A 17135-nucleotide genomic window follows, 5' to 3' on the forward strand; every position below is an offset into this window, starting at 1 on the left:
TGATGGCAAAATCCATAGGGGAGTTTAAGAAGGGACTAGATGTCTTTCTAGAGCAGAAGGATATAACAGGATATAGACAATAGGTGACCAGTGGGTTGTTGATCCAGGTCTTATAGACAGGTAGGAACTATTAGAGGTTGATCCAGGGATTAGTCTGACTGCCATTAGGGAGTCGGGAAGGAATTTTTTCCCCGAGAAGGCTAATTGGCTTCTGCCTCTTGGGTGTTTTTGCCTTCCTCTGGAACAACAAGGAGGTTGAAACAGACTAAACTAGATGGACATTGTCTTAATTCGGCCTTACATACTATGTATTTTCAACTAGATTATGTTTTAGTTGGGAACACACTTCTTGTCTCAACAAAGGCACGTGTTCTGTGCTACCCCATACTTTATACTGCAGCTCAGCTTGTTCAGATTAAAAGCTGTATAAAAGCAAAAAAGGCAGTGCATCATTCAATGCTCTGTAATTTTAATGGTGGTATTAATCAAGCATTTCAAAAGGTGTGTGGAAAAATGAATGACAACTTCTGTATTGAGCTGTAACTGCACCTACAGGTATGCAGGTGGCTTTGCTGTAGTTCCACATGCCTTCAATTTTATACGAGACAAAAGATTTTTTGGTTTCCTGACAGATTCCATGGTGTAGCACCGACTCAATAAAAAGGACTAGGTCTGCATTTATACAGCCACCGACAGACGGCCATGCCACAATTCGGGAAGGTTTGTTGGCCTGTCCATGTATTATGTGGGCAACCGTTCACATTAATGGCTAATGTGTAATAGGACAGTGCAAAATTTATTCCCCTCCACAGCCTTCCTGGTGATGCCAAGCTGGCTTCAAACTAGTAACAGGACTGTCTTGAGGAGACAACCCTTTCAAAATGGCCCATTTCAAGCAACATCTGCCCTGCTGATCAATGGTGGGGAGTGCGAGATAGAATACATCCCAAGGTTATCACTGGGCATATCCTTTAGGCCACTTTCACACAGCCCACAAAATCACACAAGATTAGTGCATAGCAAGACGCACAAATATGAACCCAATTTTTTCGACTGGGGTCATCATATATATGAACGGCATTTCCCATTTATGCGTTCCCTCGGAACGTCTTGCCCATTGCTATCAACAATAGGAAACACTTGCTGATCCGGAGGATCGCTACTTTCCAAGGGTAAATGGCATGTTTCTGAGTGCGATACCACACTCGCCTGTATGAAATTAGCCTCACTCAGCAAAAAACCATTCTGCTGTACCCCACTGAAATCAATGGACCATCTCTGTAACGCATGAATGCACACAGTCCTCCAGACTTCAATGCTGTAACTCTAATACAGTGGGATGGGTTAATATTAAAGGTCTCTTCACTTACCTCCAGAAACATAAAAAAAAAACATAGTTAGGTGCTGTCCAAAAAGGACAATCCCTTTAACCTATTATAAGTTAAGGACATCATTTCTTGTACCGGCTCCTCCACATTAGCTGCAAACTGATTATTGCCTTTACTACTGTAAATGCCAAAAAATAAATAAATCAAACGTCACCTTCCTAACAAGGTAACCGTAAAAACAAACAATTATTTTCAATGCCGACATTTAAGATGATCACGTCTGGAAAATAGCAGTGTTGTGTCTTTAGGTCTTTGGGCCAATATACTGAGAATGCCTTTTTCCACAGTATATGATTATTTTCAAAAATGTTGTCCAGAAAAAAAAACGAAATATTTTGCCCAAATGACAAATAATTGTAACTTGCACAATAGACTATACGTGGGGCCAGAAGCATGTCACACAATGACTTCTAATGCCTTTCAAAGTAGGTTCTGTGTGTCTTTCCATTATATAATGTCATCTTTTAGTGCATCCGTAGAGGCTTCAAAGTGCAGGGTTGCCCGGCAACAAGAGAATTATGTGTCAGCGAACAATTAACGGCGCTGACACCCGGAGCCCAGCAACCATTTTCTGAGCCATGTCTACATCAGGAGATCTTCATGTACGGCCTTTCCCACTCCATTCATCACTAACCCCACCACAATATTTTCTTCTCTTTCCGGGGTGAAAGAAATACCATATAATGTGGAGATTAATATGTGCCCGACGATTGTTATAAATATGAAATGTTAACTAAAAGTGGATGATATCGAAAAGTGTTAGATGGGAGAAATGAATTTTCAGAGGACTATAAGAGGCCAATCCACACGTAGGCCAATGCTACAATTTCTATGGACAGGTCTATGGAGAATTTTTGCAGTGATAAATTTTAATGGATGAGAACCGCTAGCCTTGTTGATCATTGGGGAAAACCATGAATCTTCTTCAGTCAACTAATGAATGGCTTCTCTTTGCTAGAGCCATCAACGTGAAGGAGAACGGCAGCTCATAGTTTGTGCTCAGGATGGGATTCACTCTTGGGAGATCACAAAAGTCCTTCGCACTCCTCTCATTCCGGACCAATCCCATTGTTGGGACAAAAGCTTTGGTTGGTGCGCGGAGCAGTAATGCAGCCGTATGTTTGAGCTGCAGTAAATTAAATCCTGTCCAGACCTGTCGATGTTAATTACAGGGATTGAAGATCAAGGCAGATACCGAATTGGACAATTTAGGGCTAATCCACATAACTGTAAAGGGGGAAAAAAAAGTCCAATTTGTGTTCTCCTCCAGAATATGTATAGGCTTACGAATTGAATCTTTTTTGCAGATCCATATAGTGAATGCAGGATATTTGGATCACCGTTGGCTTCTATTGGGAATTTTAAACCGCAAATCAGCAACCAACGCATGCTATGCTTTATCTTTACAGCACATGACACTGTGTGTGCCTATGCTGAAAGACATTCATATGACTTCAAACGTTTAGGAATGTAGGACCAGTGTGCACAAAGCAGCGCAGTGGTTTCAGACTAGGATACACCACCTAAATTAAAAAGGAAAACTACCCCTAAGGCTAGGACTACATGGCAACTTTTGGCCAAGACAACAACTAACTGCAGATTGCTGTATAGCCCTACAGCCTCACACTGTCATTGAAGTCAATGGGGTCATGGTGCGAGTCGCAGGTTGCTGCAACCTAAACTCAAAAAAAAAAAAAATCCACTAAGGCTGGATTTCTAGCACCCCACGGGTCACGGTAATCTGCAACTGCAACAATGCATTGACTTCAATGACAATGCAAGGTTGACTGGTTACACAGCCATCTTTGGTCACTCGACCACTGTCACAGCAAACTTGCCAAGTAGCTCTAGCCCAACAGCCCATTTACACGCAACGATTATGCTTAAAAGCCATCGTTTGAGCAATAATCATTGTTTGTAAATGCTCCCATCTTTCACTCTTTGGCTGAATGATGATTTTTAGGGGAGCATAAAATCCATTGTTCAGCAGGAGAGAAGACAACACAGACCACATGCTGTGTTTGCTGTCCATGGTGCTGTATTCCCCACAGGAGCACTGATTACATTGTATTCAGCTTGCAGCCCTGAGGCAGAACAAAAGGAGCTGAATGCAGTGAAAAGACCACCTGCTGTTCTCTGCATATAGGTCCCAGAGGCTCATTTACATGCAAATGAGGGTGATAAGCTGCTAATGGACATTAGTGTCCATTAGCAGTTTATGCAAAACAATCACTCAAAACCTACCTTTTGAACAATTATCTTTGCGTGTAAATGGGCCTTAACTCAAACTAAAAGCCTGCATGACCACATCAGCATGTCTGCTGGACATATAAAGAGAGATCACCAGAGCCCTCAATGTGCAGGAAAGGCCCTGACTTAACAGGTGTGCATGACATTGTAGTAATATTAATTATCTCTGAGGAGGAAGGTCCTGGCAAGATAGTACCTACATTTTTCACCAAATAACAAGCAAATCTTAACGACTGAGACAAAAACACTTGAGGGGTATGTCCAACTTCACAACCACATTTTTTATTGCCACAATGCTTTTAAAATGAAAAATGTAAGCAACTTTTCAGTAAGTCTTAATTAAAAACTTACCACTGATAAATGCTAAAAATTAAAATATGCCCTTACCCGTCTTTAGTCTGATCCACAACACCTGCCAAAAGTTGGATAGTTTTGGGGTTCGGCTCTCCATCTCCTGTGAAGTTCAGGTAACGTCTGACAAAGTCAACTGGAGACATAAAACGCTCTCCATTCTTTTCCACGCTGGCATACTGTAGGAGGCCCAAACATATAAAAAGCCTTAGATTTGAAGTTTTGCTTTTTAAAATGCATTTTATGTTCATTACATTACTGAGTAGAGATAGAAAACTTTACCTTCGCAAATATAATTTTCAGCTCAGCTGGATCAGCTCTCTTGGTCAATGCTACCTGGAAACAAGAAAGAACATATGAGTTCCTGAAGATTAATGGCGCAAAACATTAGTTCTGGGTTCAAAAGTTATATATTATATACAGAACGTTCCGGTTTAATTTTCAGCACTATTCATTAATGGGTTTTTGCATGGTTAGGATATGCTATCAACTTTATGATCCTTGAGGGTCTGATTGCTGCGACTCTACTGAGGTAGAGAATGAAGGAACTGCAGCGCTGGTCTAGCATTGTGTCCCCTTCACAGCAAACTTCTTCATCACAACTTTTCAGGGAACTGCAGAACAGAATGAAACAAGTCAACACCGCAGCCCCTTCTTCATTTTGAGGACTAGTGGTGGTTCCCATAATTTGACCCCCACCGCTTAGGAAGTAATGGCATATCCTAGCACTACACCAATAGTTGAATCGACAGGAACCAACTTTTAACAATATATTATCTTTGGCTAGATTATATAATTTGTTTAACCTTTCAGTTTCATTAAGTTAAAATTTGCCACATATCTTGTGCTGATCCTGGGTGACAGCCTTTGTAATAATCCAAAGCTCTATATGCAATTCAGCAGGCTTCAGAACTGCAATCTCCCAGCAGCCTTTGCTTGTTCAGGGTCTGCATAGAGCTCTCTTGAGTTACAATCTAGCAAGGGAGGATCACACAGCAGGCCCTGTACTGAAATCTGTCTCGCTGTATTACAGAGAACCACTAAAGTCTATGGAATGAGTCTTGGCAAGGTTGCATCCAAAAGCAACCAGGATACCGGTGACCCAGCTGTAGACTATATAAATCACATTTTACGGGTTTTTTCACTTCTATTCCACCTCTGAAAAACTGGACTAAACCACTAATTTCTACAGTAGATTTAGCCCTGTGAATAGGCAAAATCCACGTGTGGAAATTCTAAAGTGGGATCCGCGTTTAGTGACATCAACATTTGAATCGGTGGTAAAATCTGGGGTGGAAATTAGTTGTAGATTTCTGCCACAGTTTTTAAAGGCGTAATCCCCATTTTAAAAAATTGCGTCCGATTCAGGCATGTGAACAGACCCTTAAGCGTGTATTCACCCACGTCAAGGATCTGCAGTGGATTTTCCACAGCAAAGAAATCCGCGGCAAATCCATGTGTAAACACACACTTAGAATGTAACTGCCACATTTGTCAAACATATTCCCTGTAACTCCAGCTTTTCTAACTAGGATGATGTCCCATAGGTCCCAAAAAGGGGTATTCCATGACCTATTGGTCATCAACAGATGTGTGTATCCACTGCCGATTCCCAGAGCCACCATCACTGTGGACAATGCAGGAAGTAGAATGCGCTGACCATAGCACAGTGGCCCGGGTTGGTACTGCAGGTGCAGCTCCTACTGAATGCAACGGGAGCTGCGTCTGCAATACAAGCCCAGGCCGCTCTACTATGATCAGCGCATTCTACTTCCTACGCTTACCGCAGTGACAGGGATTCAACTAATTAGCGGATCCCAGCCTAATTTTTTTCTGTTGATAACTGACAGATCACCAATGAAGTCTCGAATACCCCTTTAAATGCTCCTGCAGCACATGGTCATGCAGCGGTCTAGAATGGGCAGAGTAACCGGGGCAAAGTGCCTTCAAAAAGCGAATCTGATACCAGTTTTACAATGGAACTAAACAAAAAAGAAAAAGCAAGTTATGAAAATAAAAAGCTCCGGTGTGTAGCGCATGTCAGCAGTTCGTACACTCCAAGCAGAAATAATTTTATTTGCTCTTTTACAAAGTCTATCAGAAAGGTTAGTGGCAAGAAAAGAACAAGCAAGACGTGAAGCAAATGACCGATTAATGAGCTCTTAAGAAACTGCTGCTGTAACATATGTCAATTATATTTACAACTATTGAGTGGAAACAGAGTTTTAATGCTCTCCTCTATGATTAGAGATATCTTATACAAATTCCCTTCGACTGCAATCATTCAGTTTGAGATGTTAACAATTGAGAAAAAAAAAAAAAAGAACGGCAGCGGTTGTGAAATGTACAGAAAATCCATTCTAAGGAGCCGACGTTGCTGAGCCTACAGCTCGCCGGAAAATTGTTTCAAGCAGGCTTGAAAATCAAAATCACTCAGAGTGACATTATCCTACATTCCTATGCAAAAACATTTATTTTTGACACACTTTCAGAAATTACTTTAAGTGTAAGTATAACTGCCGGTGCAGAAAGCCACAGAAGAAAAAAATGTCATATAACAAAATACGGCGGTAAACAAATACCTGAGATAGGAAAAATATTTAAAAGGCCGTTCTTGTTCTGAAATTCTTTACATCTCCTAAAAGTCCTCTATAATCTGGCGATAACTGACAAAAGCCATTCCGTTGAATAGTCCCGGCAGTCCACTTGTATCAATGCTATGCAAAAATGGCTGAAGACAGGAACGTGTGATCTTAAAGGGACAGACTGTCCCAATCAAAAAGGTCCACTGAAGATCAGTGGTTCATGATCTCCTGCTGTCATTGTTTGGGAAAGCTGCGGCCACTACAGGTGAACTGTGGTATTACATGATGCCCTGTGCAACTGTATGAGCAACCATGTACTACATGGTTGCACCAAGGTTTTACGACTGCTGCAGAAGACAGGAGTGCTACTCAGCGTAAAACCAGGAACGTCCGGCCACTGATGGATGGAAGGTGTATTTCGGTATACGGCCTACGATGCATTAGGACTTGACTCTGCTTAGTACATCATATCAGCTATCTGGATGTTAATAATGCATATTGCAATAGGAGTGCAAGATGGAAGGTGCTATGGGTGGGGCATATATCGCCATGGGTTCTCGAAATTGACCTAGTTTTACTAGCACCTATAGAACTTTTATCCATGTGCAGCCCATTTGTGCCATTTTATACCACTCAAGCTCCAATGCGTCTTTCTTCTGCACTGGTAAAATCTGTAAACTATATTCCATGCGCGGTCTGATCAATGATTTGTAAAGAGGAAGAAAAAGGTTTTCATCATGTGCATCTATATAACATTTGATGCATCCACTGATCTTATTTGCTAGCAGCTGCCTGACTCTGGTTGCTAACAGAGTTGTGCAATCAGGCACAAGACGCCCTCAGAGAATGCAGCACCCGAGGCAAAAAACAGCTGATCACCTTGTTCCACTTCCAGCAAACAAGCTGATTTTGCTGGGGAAGTAGCCGCCAGCCAGGCATTATCCCTGCAGCGGTAAGGGAAACGTAGTATTATAGGATGGACATTCAGATGAAAAAAAGTCCAGACGTGCAGCACCTCCGAATGAAAGGGCTGTCCACACATACTGATGTACCTGAACACAGTCGCTCACGCTCATAGTTCTAGTGTAAGCAACGTCAATGGAAGTTCAGCAAAACTGTAACTGGGATCGGCGTAATCATACATACTTTTAAAAGCAAAATGATTACAAATATGCTTATTATGGATAAATGTCTGACCATTGTTTATGTGTACAACATCGCTCACTCTCGCCATACCGGGCACATCTCCAGCCCCTTTACCTTCTGTATCCCCCCACTATACGTAGTATGTAAGCTCGTTGGAGCAGGACCCGCACCCCTATTGTTTCCATCAACTGATTACTATGTAACCGTGGTTCTGTAATGTTTGTATTTTGTCTTTCTGTATCCCGCCTGTCTATGTAAGCGCCGCGGAATATGTTGGCGCTATACAAATAAAGTTTATTATTATTATTATATAGGTCTCTAAGTTTCAGGTCAACTAAAATTCTCAAGTCTTTTCCCAATTACTAAGTAACGGCAACATCTCTTGTTCCAGCACTTACATCAGGCAGAAACCATCCAGTTAATAAAGAGAAGCCCTGACTTTGCAGGTAATTCAGCCACCAACATGCTGCATGGCAGTCTGCAGTGTCTGGTTAACGATAGCTATTTGGCTGGCCGCCGTGTCTATGGCTGACTGATCACTTCTCTTCTGTAAGCAGAAAGAGTGGTCTTTGTGGCCCCCAGTAAGCACTTGGGAGCTGAAGAAATCGCATGTTTATAACTGCACCCTTATCGAAGCCAAGCTGGGTGTATGAAATAGTACAGAAACGAACGGAGATGCTGAGAAGTTGGGGTTGCTGAGAGGCAACGACTGGTGAGTGAAAGGTACGGCGCGAGTAGCAGATGTTGAACAACAAGCAGGTTTACCATAATATTCAGTGCTGTGGAGAGTAAAGGGGTCGTCCGGTTACCGGATAACATTCCCCCAATAGCTGTAACTGCAATAAAACAACAAAAAGCGTTGTACTTACCCCTCCACTGGCGCAGAGATCCAGCGCTGTAGCCCCGCCGAACTCCCGATGCTTGTTGCGACTTCCTGTGACATAGTCTTCCACCTGACTGCTGCTGGGTCACCATTCTGAACTCCTGGCATCGTGACGCCTAGAGCGTGAGCGCTGATGCCAGGAAAACAGGTGGCGACACTGCAGCGGACACCTGACATCTGGTAACCATCTCCCATAACAAACACCCAGCGCTTTTTAATGCACCCCATCATTGTGATGAGTGATGAGGTGCGTTACCACCGCCGCAGAGAAGGGGCAAGCACAGCTCTTTTCATTAATTTAATTTAGTTGCAGCAATGTTGTCTGGTAACCAGAACACCCCTCTATACTAGCAGAACCTCTCGAAAACCCATATCATAATTATATTAGAATATATATATCTAATCTTTATATATATTTTTTTCATAACACACTGCTCCAGACTAAAAAAAAAAATGTAGGAGTCAAATAAAACTTTGACAATTCACAGTTTGCCTGAGACAATATAACCAAAACTATGGTATTCGTTCACTAAAAAAGTAAAATCTATATGCAGCAAAATGGGGTATTTAAAAGCCCAGTATCCTCCACATGCTGCTGTAATGGATATTAGCTATTTCCATATTTCCTAAATAGGTAGGTATATAAAGAAGGAGAAATCCTACAACTATTATTGCGTACTAGCTGCAATTGCTGAATTTACTAGTTAAAAAAAAAAAATCAACAAAAGCAATCCCCCCAACGTTTCCCCACCTCAGTGACGTCAGAGTTTTGGGGCTAAATGGCAGTCCAATGAAGAGCTATGTAACTTGTGAGGAACAGCCAATCACAAACAGTACTGAGTTCATCCTATAGGAATACGGAAGCGCTGTTCTGCCATTATCATAGATTATATTTATATTAACAACTTGCAATAATGAACCTAATGAGCCAAAACATAACAATGGTGTCCATATACTAACACACATACAGCATCAAACCGATGTCTACATATATAAACCTTAGGCCGCGCTCACATATTCCCAAATGCCGCGCTGATCGCGGTACACCGCTACTATTGATTTCAATTGGGCCTCGCAGACATGCACTTAAATGCCGTGATTTACAAGCGCTGCCTGTTCCATTTTTCTGGGTTTTCGTGTCTAACGCACCTCATCACCTATCACAATGCTGAACCAGGTGTTCAAAACCGCTGCTCGAATAGCTTTAAAATGCCGTGGTTTTGAGCGGCGTTTATCTGAACGCATGTGTGAGAGTGGCCTTAGGATAGTACAAAAGAGATTATAATGTGTCTAAAGTCTAGTGTACATGCATTTATACACATAAGCGCCAAATTAGTATCCATAATATATATCGTCAATTAAAAAACAATTATATCTATATACATACAAATATGTGGGTGGTTTCACATCTGCATCGGGAGTTCAATTTTTCTGCTCCGTTCGGGGAGCAGGAAAGGGAAATCCCCACAGCTGAACGGCTCAGTCTCAAAAAGCTCCAATGGAGCCAAACAGCGCCAAACGGACCCCATTGACTAGAATAGGGTCCATCCGTATTCCGCTCAACTTTTTCTTCCAGTATTTTGAGCTGGATCTCAGACCGACCTGAGGTTACAACTCAGATGTGAAACCGGCCGCGTGCGTGTGCGTGCGTGTGTATACACATACCGTATATACTGGCGTATAAGACGACTTTTGAACCCCGAAAAATCTGCTCTGAAGTCGGGGGTCGTCTTATACGCCAGTAATACAAAAAAAAGAAAGTGTCAAAAAAAAAATCATTACTCACCTCCCCCGGCGTTCTGCGGCGCTGCTGCAGGCTGTCGCTCCCTCCTGGTCCCCGGCAGAGCATTGCTTTCTGGACGCAGGGCTTGAAATCCCCGCCTCAAGAAAGCTAATACTGTGATTAGCTAACACACGCCGTCAGCCAATCACAGCCATTCAATGACATCATTGAATGGCTGTGATTGGCTGAAGGCACATGTGTTTTCTGGAGGCAGGGATTTCAAGCCCTGCATCCAGAAAGCAATGCTCTGCCGGGGACCAGGAGGGAGCGACATCCTGCAGCAGCGCCGCAGAACGCCGGGGAAGGTGAGTAATGATTTTTTTTTTTTGCTCCGCTGTATTCCCGGCGTATAAGGTGAAAGTTGGGGGGGTCGTCTTATACGCCCCGTCGCCTTATACGCCGGTATATATATATATATATATATATATATATATATATATATACACACATACACACACACACACACACATATGATCATGGGTGGAGCATGTACTATATTCACAGATGGACAGATGGTCATTAGTATTTTGATGTGTGTTACCTTTATTCACAAACATTAGCTCAGTAACAAGGTAAATTATGATGCCAAAACTCAAAATAAATATCAGATCATTATAGTAGATGTAGGAGACGCAGAAAATACTTCCCAAATACTTCGGCGTATCAAACAAAACGAGTCGACAAATGTAAATATATAAAGTTATAAAAAAGACTATAAATCCGCTCTCACACGTGTGCTTTTTACTGCGATTACCGCAGCATTCTGAACGACGCGGTAATCGCAGTATAATGCTCCCATTGATTTGACGATTTTCGAGTGCTGTCTGCTCTATTTTTCACCAATTAGCACACCTCATCCCCCATCACAATGATGGGGTGCGCTAAAACACGCTATCTCAGCAACCTGCGGCCAAAAACGACAGTAAAATCGCAGCAATGCGCCGCAATCAAAGTGTGAAAGTGGTCTAAGGGTTTGTTCACATCGGTGTCAGAGGTTTTGTTCAGAGCTGCATTCTGTTAAAAATACAGGGCGGGAACAGAACCGACCCCATTAGACAACGGAGCCTGTTTGGCGCCAGACAATTCGGTCACAAGACATCTGTTCGTTGGGGAGATTCTATTTTCCAAAGCCAGAGAGTGTGGAAACCTTGATGCCAATGTGAATAAGTCCTTACTGAGTGCAGTGCCGCAGCACTCTCCTTCAGATTCCTTATTTTCCAGTTTAAGGCCTAATGCACACGGCCGTGACAGGCTCCGCAAGCAGAATACCGCAGCGGAGTCCGTCACGGCGCCCCCTCAAAGACCCCATACGCACCTCCGGATCCACTGCGTAGCTCCCGCATGACACTGCTGGCGGCGTCACATGACGTGGCCAATGGTGGGCTGGACACGTATTCACGCTATACTTCCGCTGTGCTACAGCAGAAGTATAGCATGATGGGCGGCTTCCATTGACTACAATCGAAGCCGTCCGCCCATATGCCCACGGAAAATAGGACATGCTGCGGGTAATTTCATGCTGGCGAATTCCGCAGCATGTACATTGAGCTATCAGGTTCGACAGAACCTAATAGCTGTGGTGAACCACCGCAGATTTCCGACGCGTGAAGAGTGCGTTCACATGTCGTTGAATTACTGCAGATTTTGCAGCCGCTTTTACTCCTATTGCAGCCGTTTCCAAGCTTTCAATTGAATTCACATAAAAGGGGTGAAACCTTCTGCAGATCCGCACCAAAACCATTAATGAATCAGCGACGTGTGCACACGCCATAAAGTTCTGAACTTGAAAACTACTTGTGATTCTGGGCGGGAGGCTTCCTATATTTCTATATATTCAGGCCCCCATGGTTCTGCTCCATCATTATCCTCCACAGCAGCATTTTCTCTGCAGAGGCGGACAATGTTATTATACTGCTGTATATGTCAGTCCCTAATAGAATTATGTAACCTTCCCAAAGCATGCTGGGGGGAATTTATCAACTGTTTTACATCAGTTTTTTTCTTTTTTGTGGAAAAAGTTGTATATTTTGGCACGTGTCATGTTTGCGCCAATAATTGTACTTTTTAAATAGTAAAAAAAAAGAGATGTCCTCCCGTACCCCTACAGATTTACTATCATTTACGTCAGCAGTTGGCGCAAAATTCTAGTGGAAACCTATGCCAGCTGCTAGCTGGCACAAATTACAGGTTGTGTCACATGGGCAGCCAGAGAGGTGCCTAATTTATTAAGGGCGGCTTCACACGAGCGTCTGCCCGCGTATATGTGCGCACAAAATCTGTGCGCACAATATGCAGAAAATAGAACCCATTGAATTCACTTAAGAAAAAACAGCAGCCTGCTCTATTTTTTGGCACAATTGTGCACCAAGGCCCCAAAGTCGTCTATGGGAGGTGTTCACTCAATACTAGCGAGATTGCGCAATAGGCTGCATCGTTCCACAGCAGAAACCCCATCTGGAACTCATTAGGCTAGATAGCCTTTTAAATCATAGTGGGTGATAGGGGGGGGGGGGGGTCCCACACCCTTGTGAAATGGTTCTGCAAGCCCAAAAAGTCCTGAGTCCAAAAGCGCATCATTCACAGTGCAAAGGCGCCGCACTTACACGAGCATTTTCTGCTTTAGCGCACTATTTATTAAGCCTGGCAAAAGAAACACGTCTCACTATGTATAGCCCGAGAACCTTGTACCCTGTTTCCTCGAAAATAAGACAGTGTCTTGTATTAATTTTTGCTCCAAAAGATTTCACTTTTTTACTTAAATAGTTGCCTGGACACTATTTAAATTGACTTTTTTTATTACCTGTAACTAGGGATTAATTTTGCAGCAGGGCTTATATTTCAAGCATTCTCAAAAATCCTGAAAAGTCATTCTGCATCCTTAAAAAGCCTGAAAAATCATGCTAGGGCTTATTCTTGGGGTAGGTCGTATTTTCGGGGAAATAGGGTATCTGTTCTAGCCTGGTGCATGTATTATGGTATAGTTCTGTAGTCACAAGATGTAACAAGCTGCTAATAGACACTGCAGCAAAGCATGGAGAAACATCTCTCTGCTAACTACCAGCCACCCCTTCCTCGTACATCGCATAGTCCCCACATGCAGGAGCTACAGACACATGGGCAGCCATGGCTCCTACACACCACATGCCCTGCTCCGCCCACATCTGTCACCGCAGGTCCCTTAGCCTGTCTACTTCCAGACAGCAGGGTGACAGATTGTTAGGCCCAATGTCCACGGGCGGATTTTTGCTGCGGAATCCGGAGCGGGCGGTCCACATCGGATTCCACAGCAATAAGCCTCCAAAGTATGCTGTGGTAAAACGACCTTTCATGTCCACGAGCGGAAACCAATTGCAGATAAGAAATCGCAGCATGCTCCATTTTGCTGCGATTCCCGCACGGACGGCTTCCATTGAAGTCAAGTCGGATTCCGCGGGAAAGCGACAGCTTGAAGGGAAAAAAAAAAACAAAACAAAACAACACTCTACTGCACATGTGTACCGGCGCTTCCGCAGACATCCGTAGTACAGAAAAAAAAAAAAGAAGAAGAGGACCCGGACAAGTAAGCAGGGTCCTCGGCTGCGGGCAAGGTTCGGATTACTCTGCCAGCTCCTGCATGCAGAATCCGACCCACCCATAGACAGGAGGCCAAGAGGCAGAAAGGAAGGGATTGGTTTTCCAGCTACAGCAGCACAACTAGTCAGAAATGGAGACATATATATATATATATATATACACACATATATACATATATACACACACACACACACACACACACATATATATACACACACACACACACACACACACATATATATATATCTCACACACACACACATATATTACACATACATACACACAGTATATAGAAATGTAGGCTTATTCACACTTACACAATTACGCAGCAGATTGCACACACTATAGGCAGTGAATATAACCCATTGACTTCAGTGGGTTTGTTCACATGAGCATATCTTGCGCAAAAATATGCAGCATGTTATATTTTCGTGCTTATTGCGCGCCAACAGCACATATTAAAAAGTTATTTAATTCAATTGGCCATTGAAATCAACGGGAGTGTGCTTGTATGTTTTTTTGTGGAAACAAGAAAAAAAAGTGCAGTAAAACACACACAGGAGCATGCAAAAACGCAATGCCCATTGCACGAATGCGCTTACACCCGTGTGAAGACGGCCTTAACTGCAGGGTTTTTTTGTGTGTTATCGTCACCAAAAAAACCGCAATTGTGGGCTCATGCCCGCAGGCATATGTGTAAACCCGCAGCGTTTTACACATACACAGCCCATACCACATAAGGCTGAGTATGGCACTACGCATGCGCGGGAATCGGACGTCATGGACACGGGCAATGCGATTCCCCCCCATTCAGAGCAGGGATGCTTATAAAAACGCTGCCCGAATGCCATGTGTCCACGCGCTGGTCTGCAATGAAAGTCCATTCAACGCACGTGTTATACGCAGACTCCGATATGCAGGAAACCGCATTATGATCCTGGCAACCAAAGCAATAAGTAATAAATACAAATGTTGCCGCAGATTCCAGGCCTCTGTAACTTGGTGAAATCTCATCAGGGCACCATCAGTCACACACACAGTTGTGCCGTTCCTAACAAGCACATTTCTTGCCTTACATGATCACTGTTCTGGCGGCTTAAAACAAGTGTAGTTTGCTGCGTGCCGCCGGCATGAGATCGTCACGCAGCAAGTACACAATGACATTACATGCGATCTTTATTGCACGGAATACGCACACAATGTGTGAGCGGCAACATGGGGGCCTATGGCCGAGTGGTACAGCGTATGACGTGCACGAAACCAGTGTCTAAAGGAGCCCTTAAAGGGAATCTGTCACCATGTTTTTGCATCCCTCACTGAGAGCACCATAAAGTAGTGTCTGTCACACTGATTATTGATACATCTGCTGTGTGGATCTGTGCAGTAGTTTTGGAGGAATTTACATTTAATTAGAAGCAGCCAGACACAGAACTAGTCCTGCATATTCATGAGCTGCGGATTAGCCACACCCACTCGCCAGCTAATGATTGGCAGCCCTCTGCTTATTACTGTACATAGAGTGTCAATCATTGGCTGCAGGACTGGGGTTGGTGAAGTTAGCCTGCAGCTCATGACTTCCTCCATGCATGTGCTGCTCAGAGAGGGGTGCAAAAAAATGGTGACAGTCTCTTGAAAGCTTTATATCCTTGAATAAACACAAAGCTCTGTAAATGGCTTAATATAACTAAGCTGTAATGTCTTCAAGGCTCTATTCATATCTGCATCAGAGGCTCCAGCGCTGTCCCAGCATGAAATCAGCCAATCAGCGCCGGAGACCAGCGTGAGGGACTCAGACAACGCAGGCTAAGTGAGTATTGCTGTTCTTTTTCATGTAGGGGTAGGACTTATTTTCAGGGAAACACAGTAAGAATATGCAGAAGAAAGGAGAGAAGAGAGATGAGGACAACTAAGGGTCCTTTTACACAGGCCGATAAATCGTCCATATTTCCACTCCCAGCATGAATGTGAATGATTATCGCTCTGTGTAAATGCATGCCCCAACTAAACAAGAATTCATTCATTCTTCATTTGTCATTCAGTTTCTGCATGCATAAAAACTGACGACGGATCGGCCCATGTAAACAGGCACTCGTTCATCTATGAATGTGAATGTAGGCATACCAAAACAATCTCCAGCCCACTCCGCCTTCATTCACTAGCGATCTGTACCCGAAATGCCGTCCGGTGTGAAAGGGCCCTAAACAGTCAGTCCATCACACTGACAGATCTGCTACTGAGGCACAGACTGCAGTGTCTATATACAGGGATATGTAGAGGCTACAGAAGTTAAAGTGCAACATTAATTAAACCTAATTGCAAAAAGGATCGCTCAATACACACATTTAAGTGAAAGGAAAAAAAATGCCTCCTAAGTTGTTTACGGACTTTTAAAAGTTTTTTTTCCCCCAAGACCTGAATATGAATGACCTGCCCTCAGGATAAGTCATCAATATAAGATTGGTAGTACTGCAGGTTATCAGTTGTCATGATTTCATCCCCTTCTGCCTCGTCTTTGGTCTGTCACATACATTGAGCACATGGGCTTTCTGCAACTCGATCCTATTTAAATGAATGGGACTGAGCAAATCCAGGCACAGCTGCAACACTACGTGCGGTGTGGACCACGCTGCGCCTACTAATCATGAAGCAGCTGTAGTGCTCACCACCGTAGTCCATTCAGTCAGCGAGTCAGACCTCCCCAATCTGACCTATCCTAAATATAAGCAAATACGTTTCTTGGAGCGCTACGACATTGTAGGATATAGACATTAAATAACCAGCGGGGTTGTTAATCAGGGACTTGGAGTCAGGTAGGAACTTTCAAACGTTGACCCAGGGATTATTCTAAATTCCGTTATCATAGAATGGTAGAGTTGGAAGGGACCTTATCTCCGCCCCATGCCACCCCCTTCCATTGCAAACAGCCGGAGGGGAGGAGATAGGAGGGAAGGGGGAGACAGCTTAGCAGACATACGCTCATGTGAATAAGCCCTAAGGCCGCATACACACGGCAGAGCCAGATACTGCATGCGGAAGCCCGCAGCAAAATCCGGCCACGGCAGCAGCGGTGTCCGCGCATACCTGCTTTCATTGACCTTTATCATTACTGTGGATGGTCCACACGGCTCGCTGTCGGACATGCACAGCACAGATTTTATTTATTTATTTTTTTTAAC

General features: G+C 43.5%; 1 protein-coding gene across 1 annotated transcript in view; it reads right to left on the reverse strand.

Moving 5' to 3' along the window:
• SLC25A13 (solute carrier family 25 member 13) overlaps nucleotides 1-17135 on the reverse strand; it is a 121305-nt gene that overhangs the window by 85129 nt on the left and 19041 nt on the right. The window contains exons 2-3 of the mRNA XM_066585136.1: nucleotides 4272-4325; nucleotides 4026-4168 (exon numbers count right to left, since the gene is read on the reverse strand). Of these exons, the coding sequence (XP_066441233.1) occupies nucleotides 4026-4168; nucleotides 4272-4325 (197 nt within the window). The remainder of the gene's footprint in view (nucleotides 1-4025; nucleotides 4169-4271; nucleotides 4326-17135) is intronic.

This window comes from Eleutherodactylus coqui, chromosome 12 (assembly GCF_035609145.1).
Source record: "Eleutherodactylus coqui strain aEleCoq1 chromosome 12, aEleCoq1.hap1, whole genome shotgun sequence".
NCBI lineage: Eukaryota > Metazoa > Chordata > Amphibia > Anura > Eleutherodactylidae > Eleutherodactylus > Eleutherodactylus coqui.